Below are 15177 nucleotides of genomic sequence, written 5' to 3'. Positions count from 1 at the left end.
TATCAGTTTTGGTCTGTTTTTAGTATTTACGTTTTTAATTTTTTCAAAATCATATCAAATATTTAGATTTTATTTCATTTTAATACCCCGCTGTTAAAACTTAATGCGTTTAGTACCTAAACTATTAATTTGGTCCGTTTTAATATTTAAATTTCATTTTTTTTTTCAAAATTTAACGTTAAATTTTGAAATGAGATACTAAAATAAAATCAAAATTAAATTTTAGATATGATTTTAAAAAAAATTAAAAATTTAGATGCTAAAATATATCAAAACTCATAATTAGATTCTAAACGCATAACTTACCTTATGTTACATATAGACTGACGTGGAGACTTCGACGGTAAGTCTTGAAAATCAAATTTCTTTTAAAAGGGTTAATATACAAAAATACTTCTATTTTGGTAGTTTCTTTTCGTTCATTGTTCTTTTATTTTGATAACTGTTATTATTTTTTTCAAAATTATACATATTTAAGTTATATTTTGATTACACTATTAAAAAATTAACATAATAATAATGTATCATCGTAAAATAAAATCATGCTATTATTGAAAAAATTATATATATATATATATAACACAATTCTTTATTTTTTTAATGACAAATAATCAAGACGAAGTAAAACATAAGGCTAAATATTATTTCTTTTTCCGTTTCTATTCCTTGTTTTTTAATCTGAATTAACTATTCTCTTGATTTGTTTATATCGGTCACAAAAATCCAGGTCCAAATTCTCTTGAAAACACTCTTTCTTCTTCTTCTTAATTTTATCCTTATTTTTGTTATATTTCTTTTACTTTTTTAATCTTCTGATTTCCAAGCCTACTTGTTTGCTCCTAAGATTCCAAATCCATGTTCCATGTTTAGTTCATGGCCATCCAAATCACAGAAGAATAGGAATGGAACACAGACCATTGATATCATTCGGTGAATAATCATGCTTCATGCAGCATGAAATGGTAACCCTCCGAGCCTGATCATCAAGTGTTACCTTAACAGCTACCACGTTGATTTTCGAGTACCCATTCTTCGGATGGATGCACGCAACCGGCACCCGTCTTCTTTGTCTTCCTCGCCGAACCTATTGAACCTGCGTGGAGCTCCAAATTTACTGGTGTTTCTTAGACAAACTCACAAATAATAGGTGTGTGTTAAAATTAGGAACTGATATGCACCAGCTTGCGAGGTGTCAATGAGCTTTGTGCATGTATTAAATATTTGAACCTAAATATTGCAATCACACACCTTTATGAATAGGTATTCTTGCCCCATTTCTCCATATTGCAAAGGAAGTTTACACATTTCTAGTATAGTTTACATATAGACAAATGCAAGCAACTGCGTTAGCATTCGTTACCTCTGCAACGACACAACTTCTACTGCGGTTGAAATCCCTATTCTTCAGCATCAGGGTCTTCATGGGTTGTTTCAGCTTGCACCGTATCGGTCCCTTTGGTTGTTTCGGCTTGCACCATATCGGTCCCTTTGGTATACTTTCGATCTCGCCGTTCTTTACCATAAAATACCCAAGATATCAAACAGAACATCACCGAGATCGTGGCGAGGAGCAAGCCGATATAAACCTCTTGACTGTGTTTCCTTAGCCCCGGACAGTAATGCTGGTGCATGTAATTGAGAATTTCCCAAATTGTGGAGCAGTCTACTAGGCTAGCAAGGAAAGGAACGTAACAGGACAACACGTAGCTTATGCTAGCAGCTGAACTCATTTGCTTGTACAAGTCCGGGGTCAGGCGCCCTTGTGTGCTGCAAATTCCGGACGACGATAAATGGCATACGAATTTTCTCCATTCCTAACATCGAACATTAAAAAATCAACTGGAAAGACCGAGAGTCGAAAACCGCAATAGATAAAGAATCGGATTGTACCTGTGTTGCATTGCCCACGGCTACTTGACCCTCCCCACAAGTTTTTTTATTGTTTTCTGCCTTGTGCGGGTCACAAACGGTGGGCAATGAGGGACCGGATTGATTGTAGTAAAGACCTACTACTTGTGGAGGTATGTCATTGTTATTGGCTACAAGGGAAACATCAAGGTTCAGCAGATCGTTAATCCCGTTGCTAACCGCTTTGCTCGCATCCTTGATGTTTTTTCCGAATTCCCGATCCACGCAAGGAAGAAGTTCCTTGATAGCAGAACCGGCTGTGGGGTTTTGAACCCATTCGTCCACCGCGGTGCATGTATCTGCCATTAAGCTGAAATGTTTTCGTGAAAATATGGTCAGATATGGAACTTGATATGTTTCAAGTTTACCAATGGACATATGATTTGTTTAAACTTACTTGTGGAACGCAAGAAATGCACCGCACAAGATAAACACGAGCGTCGTGATAATCCACCCGATGATCATGAATCTGCAACCGTTGATCGTTAGTTTTGATGATGATTATGATGGACAAGAAGATGATAATCATGCACGCTCTCAAGTTACTTACATATACACCCATGTTTTCCAGCCAATAGCCAAAAATACTGCAATCCATTTAAAAAAACAATGAAACACTTTGGAACAATAATTGATAATCAACCAGTTTATAGGGGAACCAAAAGGCTTACAGAATCCAAGAACTGCTACTAGAAGCATGGTAGTACTGATAGAGATCAGAGTTGTGTTCCTGGAATAAACATCAACGCATAGATGAAGTCTGCGTTATGATACATGAATATCGATGTGTGGAAAAACATTTATTTGACATACACATGCTTGAGAATTTCGGACAAGGAATCTGCCATGCTTATCGTTGTAAGATGAGGGAGGTCTTTACTTGCATCCAATTTAGAGGTGACCTCGTCGATCTGGTTTATGATTTCGGGTGGTAGGAATTTGTTGTTCAAAGAAACTTTCCTGGCCGACTGAAGATAACTGACGACAATTATAAGACCATTCGAGATCTTTTCTCCTTGATGCACTACATATCCAGCGGTCTCGTGTATGGCTCCCAAGAATCCTTTCTCTCCTAAGAACATTACACTGCATCCGGCACTGCAAAATGAATGCATTCAAGTAGTTAACTCTGTAATCGGAACATAGAACCGTAAGCTTAGAAAACAATACTTATGAGGAAACTCAAACTTACATTGCTGAAATTGTGAAAAGTATGAGAAAGACGAGACAGAGCACGTAAGCAGGCGGCGAATAACAATAGGGGTTGATGTATTTTTTGCAGCAGCAACAAGCACATAACATCAACAGGCCGAACAGCACGAACCAGATGGAAGCGATGACCAAGAAAGGGAAAGAACTAAAAGCAACAGACTGCATACAGAGAACTTGGAGAACAAGTTACCATGTTGATGAACAAACCATAATATAATTTGATTAAACAGCAGAGTTATGGAATCTTACAGCATAGTAATGTTGATTAGTAATATTCCATCCACCTTTATAGTAATTCATATGGTCTAGAGGGTCCCTCCTGCGTGTTTGTTTATCGGCTAATACTATACTAGTTCCATTTCCATTTCCTGATCTAGCTCCTGCTAGTTTTTCCTTTATCGAGTCCTCCATTCCTGTAAACATGAAGATTTATCGAAATTTTTTTGAAACCAAGGCTGGAAATGAGATGAAAAAAGAATCTCAAATTTCATCGTGGTCATTCAAATCCTAACATTCGCAACCATTTCGCTATATATGAGAAGAAGAGAGGAAAACTAGAAGCAGCATAGAACAATCATACCTGGAAAATCACCCCTGAATGGCACTTGCAAATTACCATCCTTCCATGGCCCTGGCAATTTACCCTCAATGTCCGGCACCGGCATATGACCATCCTTTCCCGGCATCGGCATTGGTAAGTTACCATCCTTTGCCGGCACCAGCATCAGTAAGTTATCATCCTTGCCTGGCATTGGCATTTTACCATCCATGCCTAGCTTTGGCATGTTACCATCCACAGGCACAGGCAAATTGCCAACATTCTGCCCGTGAGAAAATGAAAACAAGGCTGATAAAACGTGGAACAAAGCTGGAATAAGAAGAAACGGGTTCAATTTTACACGCGTCCCCATCGTTCTTCTTGGATTGTTCTTGTCTGTGTTTGATTACCCCTTGGTGGAATCAACCAAGGGATGAATGACTTTTTCATTTACTTGAAATTGCAGATTAAAATCTCGTTTTCTGGTGCATTTGTTTTCCAAGAACACATTATTTTTCTGCTAATTTTGGTATTTAAATTGTTATTTGTTACGTGTAATACCTCTTCTAACATCTTATCAATAGACTCTATATTGACTAATCCCCTTAATTTGAGGAGGATTGCTAATTTATACACATTTCTATTATGTTGTTTGAATCTAGGGAGAGAAAACTTGTGTTATGATCTTAATTGTTGTTATCTGGTTAGGACAACCACATCAGATTATCCAATTATAAACATATGACCTTCAAGCATTCTAGAAAATAGTTTATAAATAAATCCACTTAAAGACTTGGAAATCTGAATAATAGATCATCTATCATACAATACAATTATATAATCGGAAAATTTATATGTTGCTATTAAATTTGAAAAGCTTTATCAACAAGACAAATCAAATTCTCCATTTAGTGCGGATGCCAATTTTAAATAGAAGAGTTTGTAAAATAATAACAATTGGGAAGGAATTAAAACAAATCAAAATAATTACTTCTCATTTTTTTGGAAAAATTGAGAATTAACTTTTTTTTTTAATAATTTACGATGATTATAAGATAATATACGTTTCTCATTTTCTTTGAATAATTACATGCTCTTGTACAAGTGCGTCACATTCGCAAACCGTCGACTTTGCCGCCCACATCCTTGCCGACTGGGCTGCTGTTTCTAGATCGATATTTCATTTTGCATATGATTGTCCTCTTTGTATTACCGACGTTGTTCCAGAACCATCTTCGTAGAAAACATTTCGCTTCATTCCTGTTCTTAGAGCTTAAGACAAAATCAGGCAGGCACCATCGTCAGATGCACTTTTGCTCGAGCTCAACGGTTTTCAATCTTAGCAAAACATTGTCACAGGCTCCCAATCAACCTTAGAAAGGAGAACATAAATGTAATTCTATACGAGTACCCCACGTTACTGCCAGTGATGTGTTACGCTACAGCCAACGTTATCCAGAAAGGAAAACTTGGTTACTTACTTCCCTCCCCACTGAGCATAACCCTGACTCGCACACCCGGTTCCTTTCATCAGAGAGCAGAACTTCAGTAGTGACCTCATTTTTTAGATAACGTACAAGCTTTGCAGCTGTTAAGCACGAGGTTCCCCTTGCACCAGCTTTGTTTCCAATTCTTACCTTGGCTTAGATGAAAGCCCTTTTGCTAACATTTCCTCTTGGTACTTCCGAGCCATATCTAACATCCCCTTTTGAATCAAAGCATCAATCAGAGCATTGTAAACAAACTCATTTGGGCTACTTCCTAGTTCTTCCATCTTCTTCCAAACCGTAATAAGTCAAAGAAATCCCCATCTCCCAAACTTCCTCATAAGCATCACATATGTGTCCATCCTCTGTTGAACCCCATTCACAACCATCAAATCAAACAGCTTAAGAATCTCTCTAGGCGTATGTAATCACATCAGGCGTGATATCGTTCTTCAGCATTTGGTTAAGCACGGAATAAGCTTGCCTCACCCTCCCATTCTCAAGCAGAAGCTTTATGACCGTATTATAAGTAACAACATTCGGCTGACAGCCAAAATCCCTCATCTCCCTAAATACCCCAACACCAAAATCTACACCGTCCGAAACACCGATAGCACGGATAACCGTATTATATGCCACCACATCCAACTTCTTCTCCTTCTTCTTCATCTCCTTATACAACTTCACTGCCTTCCACGGCTTCCCACTCTTGCACATTATATCCATATAGATAGAATAAGAATGCAAATCCTTTTTAACACCCTTTTTATCCATTTCTTCCCAAAATTCCATACATTTACTCCACCAACCCAGTTTAAACCACCCACGAAGAATCATATTATGAATCTTAGTATCATTCACACTAAACCCTAATTCCTTACTTTTACCAAAAAATCACAAATCATGTGCCTCCACAACATGCTTATACGAGCAGAGTGAGTCAACAAAGGTTACAGAATGAAATTTCATCTTTCAAATTGAATTCATCCAATCTATCAAAAGTGGCAACAGCTTCATTAACAAGATGGGCGGTCTCGTAACGCTTAAACATGATGCGAAACGTGGTATGATCGGGTGTCGAACGAGGGTTGTTTTTCATTCTACGAATCAAATCCCATGAAAGATTGAACTCGAAATACTTACCCAAAATGTCCAACATCTTGTTGAAGGTGTCGGTGGTGTGGGTGAAGTGGCAATCCGTTTCGACCCAGTTGAAGAACTCGAACGCGCGTTTCCAGTCGTTGGAGTAGCCAGAGAGTGTTTCGCGGACGGTTTCGTGGTCAACATTTGGTGACTGAGAGTCGAAATGGGGAGTGGCATTCGGGGATATAGAGTGAGAAGAAAGGAGTCGATGAATTGGCGAAAGCAGAGAAGGGGATGCGGCGTCTTGCGGTGATTAAAGAAACCATTTTTACACCTCATTGAAACAAACGCACAAATGCTAATTATTTCAAGGGAATGCGTTAAGGGTTAATTCCAACAAAAGTCCCCCAAACTATCACCAATATTTTGGATTGGTTTACCATAGGATCAAATGCTCAAACTATAATTATCATAGAGAAAGACATTATCTTCCTTCTCAAGCTTCTTAGTCCCAATAAAGGAGCACCGTTCTTTTTACTAGAAAAACTGCTCAATAATAAGTGAAAATGAAATTGTGCAGTTTGATACAATTGTGACCAATAACATATTTGGTGATATCTTGTCTGATGAAGCTTCAATGATCACTGGAAGCATAGGGTTGCTTCCATCTGCTAGTCTTGGCGAATCAGTATGACAATTCATTAATCTCTTTGCAAATCGGTTAGAGAACAGTGTTTTTTATATCCTTTCTCTTTGACTATATTGGTATTTTCATTTGGCACAGGGACCTGGACTCTTTGAGCCTATTCACGGTTCTGCCCCCGATATCGCTGGACAGGTTAGATTAACCTTTTTTGTTATGTGGTCAGAGCTAAAGTTTAATAATCATTTCCCATCAAACCCAAGATGTTGAATCTTGATTATAATGTGAAATATGTTTTGGCAGGACACGGCAAACCCACTTGCAACAATTCTCAGTGCTGCAATGCTTCTGAGGTATGGCCTTGGTGAAGCGAATGCTGCAAAGAGAATTGAGAATGCTGTTCTGGATACTCTTAATAAGGGGTTCCGTACAGGCGACATATATTTCCCCGGAAATGTATAGGCTTCTTCTCCCAAAACACCTTTCTTTTTTTTGCTGTCTTTTTTCTTTGTTTTTTAAAAGGCAAAATATACATTTCTTTTCTTCTATTTTGACAGAAAGATATTAGTTATCTCAATTCTATAGTGAATATTTGTGGCGTTGAAAGGACTTTAATGACAATGGTAAATCAAAATGTCTGAGATAGTTGCAATGGCCTCTGTTCCCATGTGTTCTTTTCCCATAGGCACTGCTAAGAAATTTTGAACCCAACCGACCTCGGTTACTTCCGGTTGTTTGGAGAAAAGTTGCAAAGTTTATATAGAGGTTCTTCAGGTAAAATTCAGCAAAGAGGTCTTTGTCGTTATAAGGACCTGTTCCTGCTCACCGGTAGCATTCGAGGCAGCACCTTCCGCCTGTTGAATCAATGCTGTACCTTCTGCAGTAACATGCTGCTTGAATATCTCGGCAACAGGTTCCAAGCCTCGAGGTAGTTTAGAATAAAGCCTGTACACCCTAGAAAGATCCTCCACGTTGTCATCTCTGAGCAATGCCCGGCATCCCGAATGCTCCTTTTCGAGTAGCCGATCGGCATGTGTAACCAACAGCTCATGCTGCACTTTCTCTATCTGTTTCACCTCGCTGCTCGAATGCAGGTAATGAGACACTCAGTCCCTTTCCTTCTTCAAGCATTCTTCACACTTCAACATGTACGCAGGACAGTCATCTTCCTCGATCCACCTCGACGCCTTCCGTGAATAGTAAGCACCAGTATCTTGAAGCATACCTACTTCAAAATCATCTTCATAACAATCCATACGTCCCGTGCCAATCGCAACGAAAATGTCCAACACATTCTTCAACAGTGCACGGTCGATCCGAACGCCCTTCCGTTCTTCATCAATAAGGCCAACCACAGCATCTTTGACATCGGCATGCACTTCCCGATACACCAGATCACCGAAGCAGGTCCGACCGACTTCACTAAGCACAGGGAGTGATCTCCAAGTAACATTGTAACGATCAAGGTAACTGAAGAACCGCGAGAGCCACCGACCATGACTGCATGGTTACCCCATCTTCGAACAAATTCCCTCAGCAAGAACTCGTCACGCTTATCTCGTAAAGAAGACAATACCGTTGACGTAATATACTCTTCAAGCGTCTCTCGGTACTTGTCGTTGACCTGCTGAGCGCAACCGTGGGGTGGCTTTCGGGTGCACATGTTGTATACATTGACATTGGTGTAAAGCACCATTTATTCTTTCGCGGTGAACGGAAACTTCGGTAGGCCTTCCAGTATCCTCTTTAGCTTGTCGATCCCGTTGTGCATATGAACCCATCCTTGATGAAATTCAACAGTCTTGCCCTCCATTGTGGTAAAAAGAGGTGATGGTATGGGTTTAAATAGATGGGATTTGTTTTAGTATTTTATAACGAAAAGAAGCAAGGTTAGACGAGGATTTCTCCTAAGTTTCGATTTCGTTCCTTGTTAAGAAAATTTTCATTAATAAGGTCAAGGGTAAATTACGCTTTAGTACCTAAACTATCAGTTTTGATATGTTTTAATATCTGAACTTTCAATTTTTTTCTTCAAAATCGTACTTTCTATTTTAGTACATCGTTCAAAGTTTAACATTAAGTTCTAGGAAAAAAAATGAAAGTTTATGTATTAAAATAGACCAAAATAAATAGTTTAGGTATTAAAAGCGTTAAGTTTTTAACGGCGGGATACTACAATGAAATGAAAACTAAACGTTAAGAATAATTTTTATAAAAAGTAAAAGTTCAGGTACTAAAAAGATTAAAACTGATATTTTAAGTATTAAATGCATAGTTTACCCTAACGTCAAAGACACCAAATTTAGGCATATTACAATGAAATGAAAACTAAACATTAGTTTAAGTACTAAATGAAAACTAATAGTTTAGGTACTAAAAAGATCAAAACAAATAGTTTAGGTACTAAACGTGTTAAGTTTTTAATAGCGGGATATTACAATGAAATGAAAACTAAACATTAGGCATAATTTTGAAAAAAGTAAAAATTTAGGTACTAAAAAAGACTAAAACTGATAGTTTAAGTACTAAATGCATAATTTACCCTAACGTCAAAGACACCAAATTTTTAATATATACATTTAAGTCACTATTTTGTTTTTGCAATTCGACATTTGATAGGGGTCGAACTTTGGACTTTGACATTTATATCCAACACCTAACTATTACACTAAGGTAAAATTTTGACATGAAATATAATATTTAGGTTAAATATAATTGAAATTAATTTTATTATTTTATAAAAATATATTAATTATAATAATTATAAAATAATATAAAAATATTTTTAGCATCAAATAAAATATATTAGTATTGTTTATTTATGTTATAAAATTAAAAGATTAATGAATAAAAAGAATAAAAATAACAATGTATTAATGAAAATGTAAATCATAGAGTTAATTAAAAAAATACTTATTTATTGTAATTTTAAATATTTTTTATTTTTAATAAATTTATCAAAAATAAAAATAAAAACCTAAAAAATAATGTCGACTAACATATTCATACCCAAATTGCCCGTCTTCTTCAAAACTTGGCCGATTGTCAAGTTTCTTTCCTCCCTTTTCAGATCTGACTGTGTCCCTCTGTTACTCCCTTCTCCAATTGAGGCTCAAAGCATCAACTCAAGACCCGAACGACGGCGTTTTGAAACACCCAGGTCAGCTTTACCTCTCTCTCTCTCACACACACACACATTGGTTTGGCAGAGCATATTCAATTGTCATCTGTACCTTTCGTTAAACGATGAATGATATGCATAATTTACTTACTGAACAAAACTTTAATCTGGGTTTATTTTATTTTTTCCATTTTCCCTTTGTTCCCTTTTGCCCACAGTTTTGGAGCCTACTTAAATACACAATGTTTGAAGTATGATGTTTTCCCCCTTTTTTTAGATGGAAGTTGAGGAAGAAAAAGAAGCTCATCCTAGTAATGTTTGTTTGGCCGAGGAAAAATGTGATGAGCAGAGTCTAAAAGAGACAGATAGTGAACCAACTGAATTGTTTGATGTTCAAAATAGTTTACCCGATGGAAAGAAAGAGTTTCTTGCTCCAGCTGTGGGAATGGAATTTGAAACTTATGATGATGCATATAATTATTACAATTGCTATGCCAAGGAAGCCGGATTTCGTGTTAGGGTTAAGAATTCGTGGTTTAAGCGGAATAGTAGAGAGAAGTATGGGGCTGTGCTTTGTTGTAGTAGCCAGGGCTTTAAAAGAATTAAAGATGTTAACCGTCTTCGGAAAGAAACTAGAACCGGTTGCCCTGCTATGATAAGGATGAGAGTTGTTGAATCGAAACGGTGGCGAGTGCTTGAGGTTACACATGAGCATAATCACTTATTGGGTGCCAAGATTTGTAAATCTGTTAAGAAGATGGGATCCGGAACGAAAAGTAAGATGCAATCGAGTTCTGATGCTGAAGTGCGAACCATCAAGTTGTATCGAGCATTAGTGATTGATGCTGAGGGTAATGGGAATCCGAATAGCAATGCAGTGGCTGTTAGGAAGTTCTCTGATCAACCAAATCAGCTCAATCTTAGAAAGGGTGACTCGCAAGCCATCTATAATTACCTATGCCGTTTGCAGCTGACAAACCCAAACTTCTTTTACTTAATGGATTTCAATGATGAAGGGCATTTGAGGAATGTTTTCTGGGTTGATTCACGATGTAGGGCATCTTGTGGCTATTTCGGGGACATCATTTATATTGACAACACTTGCTTGTCAAATAGATATGAGACTCCCCTTGTGGCACTTCTTGGAGTTAATCATCATGGACAAACTGTGTTACTCGGTTGTGGCCTGCTTGCTGGTGAGACATCCGAATCTTATTCTTGGTTATTCAAAGCATGGCTTACTTGTGTGTCAGGACAGTGTCCTCAAACCATTATTACAGACAGGTGCAAGGCTTTGCAGAATGCAATTGGGGAGGTGTTTCCCAAATCTAATCATCGCTTAAGTTTGTCACTCATAATGAAAAGAGTTCCAGAAAAATTGGGAGGATTGCGTAATTACGATGCAATAAGAAAGACATTTGTTAAGGCAGTTTTTGAAACGCTCAAAGTAATTGAATTTGAAGCAGCATGGGGTTTTATGGTCCAGCATTTTGGTGTCGCTGACCATGAATGGCTTCGATCATTATATGAAGATCGAGCTCAGTGGGCTCCAGTTTATTTAAAGGACACATTTTTTGCTGGACTATATGCCTCGAGACCTGGCGAAAATTTAAGTCCCTTCTTTGATAAATATGTGCACAAACAAACTCCTTTGAAAGAGTTTCTTGATAAGTATGAATTAGCATTACAAAAGAAGCACAAAGAAGAAAGTCTTGCCGATATCGAGTCAAGAAACTCCAGCCCTGCTCTGAAAACAAGATGCTCCTTTGAGTTGCAACTCTCCAAGTTGTACACAAGAGAAATTTTCAAAAGGTTCCAATTAGAGGTAGAGGAGATGTATTCCTGTTTTAGCACGACACAGGTACATGTTGATGGGCCTATAATAATCTTCTTGGTCAAGGAGCGAGTCTTGGCTGAAGGAAATAAGAGAGAAATTAAGGATTATGAAGTACTGTATAACCGAACAGCTAGTGAAGTTAGATGCATTTGTAGTTGCTTTAATTTCTACGGATATCTATGCCGGCATGCATTGTGTGTGCTTAACTTCAATGGTGTGGAGGAAGTCCCTTCCAAGTACATTCTCTCACGATGGAAAAAGGATTACAAGCGCTTCTATGTTCCAGGTGAAGGTTCCAATAACGTTAATGCCTTTGATCGCGTGCAATGGTTTAATCAGTTGTATCGAAGTGCCTTGCAAGTTGTGGAAGAGGGGGCAATTTCTTTAGACCATTACAAAGTTGCGTTGCAAGCTTTTGAGGAGTCATTGAATAGAGTTCACGAGGTAGAAGAAAAGCAAGATTAATAATATACATTGTGAAGGTAAATGGTTCTCATAAATAATATTGGTCTCCGTTTTCCTTTTTTATCTGCCTATTGTAATGTCAATTGAGATTCGGTTCAATTGCTCCTTTGTGGCTTTGTGCAAAGCATTAGCCTAGCTAGTTTAGCATGTAATGTATATGGTTTCTAGTATAATTGCATTATAACCATATTCTAACGGGCTTCCTACACCGTTTTCTTCTTTTTATAGATAAAACTATACATAAGATTGTTTTAAGCTTTCTCTTCTTGGAAAAGAAAGGGTACAACTCAAGGTTTTAAATATGATGTCTATGTTCCTTTGTAAGTACTGGAAACATGTAGAGCTTTCAATTGTCATCATGAAATATTTCCTTGCAGGTTTTTAAGCCTGTGAAGCATGTTTGAGTAAATGCAAAATGAAAGATGCCCCACCCCAGGTTTGTTTCATTTTCCATTTGGTTGTGTATATCATCAATCCTTGCAAGCTAAGATTCGACATTCATGTCGATCTGCATGTGAGAAGTCACATGCGGAACATACATGAAATGGTGAAAGTCTTTTGAGGGGTTCAATATGTGTTGAGAGAGTTAATGTTCATATGGAGTCTCCATTAACAGATTCTTTGAATACATAAGACAGGTGTTTATATTTGCGAGCGTTTTTCTAAATAATGTAAGGCTGCTTCGATTTTGTCGGGCAGGCAGGCAGGCAGAATGACATCTATTTTGATTTTGTGTAGATACAAAGCAAACAAAAAAAGCAACAGAAGCCATATTGTCCATATGGAACAATATGGCATCAGCAAATGCACAACTTTGTAAAGTCTTTCTATTTTAAATCATGACTCAACCTTTTATTTTCTTGTTTTTCCTCTCCCTCTCTCTAAATAAGTTTCAGAATCTGACATTAAGAAGTTGTTAATTTTTGTATATTCCATTAGTGATTGTTATGTTGGCTGTCATCACTGGTGGCCGATGAGACCGAAAAGTCATCAGCAGTTGCATCTCGGCCACCTGAGTCCAAATCCGATGGTCATTTACCAATAAAAAAATGCTATGAAGTTTTCGAATCTAGATCAAAATCATTTGGCTTCCCTTTCTTCAATCTTTGATGTTCTCCGTCCGATCTAGCTGTGTTTCGGATGTGTTGTTCACATTGTTACGTCTCGACTTCTCACTGTTCCGATTCACAAAACAAAACTCCGATTTTCGGTTGTAGTCTGATTGAAGGATGAGCCCTAATTTTCTCATTTGGTTTGCGATTACTATTTTTAGACACCATCTTAAGGTTTAGGGTTTAGAATATAAGACATTATTTAAAACTAATTGTAAAATTAAAACATTTTATTGACGATATATCAAAAACTAAATCGAACATATAATTTACATTTTTTTCTACAATCCAACAAAAAGATTTAAACCTTGTTTAATTGCAATTTTAATGGATAAAACATTTATTTATTTGTAAATGGAATAACAGATAACTTCAATGGTTTTTTATTATGATTTGTAGATTCATAGGGATATAATATATATTCCTTGCAGGTTTTGGAGTAAATGCAAAAATGAGCAAGCAAAGGAAGGGAAACGCCTTTTAACTTCGTCGTATATCAGAGTAGGCATAGGACCCTACCTTCAACAAAAGCCAATATCTTCACGGCTCCAAGAATGGCACCAGCCGGGAATCGAACCCTATTCTACCACTAGACCACTGGTACTTTGTTGGTAAAGTGAGATAATAATTATGTAGGGCATTTCATAATTTTGAGGTCTCATACGAAAATTGTTTTCAACCTGGCGTTGGGGGCAGCCTACTATCTTACCTCTCTTTTACCTCATTACATATGAAAATAAGGGTCATCTAATTTTTGTGTTCTATTTGAAATGCCATCTCTTTCGTTGATAATGATAGGTGGCGTTATTGTCTTCTATAGAGAACGAGGACGAGGAAGTGTCGGTGAAATCTATAACCTACGATAGATGTGTTTTGAATTAAAGATGAAAAGATATTGGATTTTAGTTTTGATTTTTTTCATATATATGAAGTATATCTAATTAGGATCGACATCACAATTGCCATCGCTTCTTAAAAATTTTAAATTATCATATATTTTGTATTCTATTGAATAATGAGTTTCTATGTGTTTGAATAAGTATATTTTAAATTATCATATATTTTTTATTATATTAAATATTGGGTTTCTATATGTGTTTGAACAAGTATATCTAATTTTCTTTTATGATTTTGTATTTTAAATTATTATTATTATTATTAAGATATTTTATTTAATATGTTTGTAATTTGATTTTGGTAACTATAGTTAATTGAATATGAAAAAAGAATAGCGGATTCAATATATATTACAAAAGGAATTGAGGTTAACATGCTTGGAAAAGAAATTAATTTTTTCCATTTTCTATAATAATTTTTAATTTTTTTTTAGTTTTAATTTTTTTATGTTCAATCTTTTATTTCTCGATGAAACGAATAATAGATTCGTGTTGGGAGATAACAAAAAAAAATGTGAATTAGAAATTTTGGAGTATAATGATCATCAACGATGGAATTTGTTGGTGTCTGGTTATGGAAATTGATGTTAACCAGTGATGGTGATAAGTGACGGTTAACGACATGAATTTTGACTTAATTTAGGTATCAAATTGATATTTTATATAAAATTTAAGGTTAAATTAACATTAAGTCCAAAATTCAAGAATCAAATTAAAATTTAAATATTTTTACTAATGTATCATGTCAGCAAAGTAAAGGGAGTTAACTGTCTAGTGATTAAAACAATATCAAAAATAAAAGTGGAAAAACAAACTTTTTAAAATTAATGATAAAATTAGAATAAACCAAAAAAATAGGGACCACTAGTGTTATT

At 36.3% G+C, this 15177-nt stretch overlaps 2 protein-coding genes, 1 long non-coding RNA gene and 2 pseudogenes across 6 annotated transcripts; 2 read left to right on the top strand and 3 right to left on the bottom strand.

Annotated features, from left to right (window-relative positions):
- Window positions 1-1397: 1397 nt before the first annotated feature.
- Window positions 1398-3023, bottom strand: LOC120137766. The gene is made up of 5 exons (XM_039153443.1): window positions 2724-3023; window positions 2580-2638; window positions 2328-2495; window positions 1891-2218; window positions 1398-1814 (listed from the first exon to the last, which is right to left on the bottom strand). The coding sequence occupies exons 1-5, from the start codon at window positions 3021-3023 to the stop codon at window positions 1398-1400; spliced, it is 1272 nt and encodes a 423-aa protein (XP_039009374.1).
- A 1735-nt stretch (window positions 3024-4758) lies between these two features.
- Window positions 4759-6834, bottom strand: LOC120137764 (annotated as a pseudogene).
- Window position 6835: 1 nt separating this feature from the next.
- LOC120137874 lies at window positions 6836-7233 on the top strand. The gene is made up of 3 exons (XR_005517462.1): window positions 6836-6916; window positions 7013-7066; window positions 7175-7233. It is a non-coding gene; the product is annotated as an uncharacterized LOC120137874 (long non-coding RNA).
- Window positions 7234-7641: 408 nt separating this feature from the next.
- Window positions 7642-8684, bottom strand: LOC120137763 (annotated as a pseudogene).
- A 1212-nt stretch (window positions 8685-9896) lies between these two features.
- On the top strand, window positions 9897-13980 carry LOC120137648 (protein FAR1-RELATED SEQUENCE 6-like). Of its 4 annotated transcripts, XR_005517446.1 has the most exons (4): window positions 9897-10031; window positions 10270-12311; window positions 12672-12730; window positions 13838-13980. XR_005517446.1 is itself a non-coding variant. In XM_039153346.1 (3 exons), exon 2 carries the CDS (start codon window positions 10270-10272, stop codon window positions 12292-12294), a length of 2025 nt encoding a protein of 674 aa, XP_039009277.1. In that variant the 5' UTR covers window positions 9897-10031; the 3' UTR covers window positions 12295-12311; window positions 12672-13116. The 4 variants fall into 4 exon arrangements, 3 of the variants coding, with proteins under 3 accessions (XP_039009277.1, XP_039009276.1, XP_039009278.1); XM_039153346.1 differs by lacking the exon at window positions 13838-13980 and having other exon boundaries at window positions 12672-13116; XM_039153345.1 differs by lacking the exons at window positions 12672-12730; window positions 13838-13980 and having other exon boundaries at window positions 10270-12378.
- Window positions 13981-15177: the final 1197 nt, after the last annotated feature.

The sequence above is a fragment of the Hibiscus syriacus genome, unplaced genomic scaffold (genome assembly GCF_006381635.1).
Source record: "Hibiscus syriacus cultivar Baekdansim isolate YM2019G1 unplaced genomic scaffold, ASM638163v2 tig00110676_pilon, whole genome shotgun sequence".
In the NCBI taxonomy this organism is placed as follows: domain Eukaryota; kingdom Viridiplantae; phylum Streptophyta; class Magnoliopsida; order Malvales; family Malvaceae; genus Hibiscus; species Hibiscus syriacus.
Note: the sequence above shows the minus strand (reverse complement) of the source record. Positions and strands in the feature narration are given on the sequence as shown.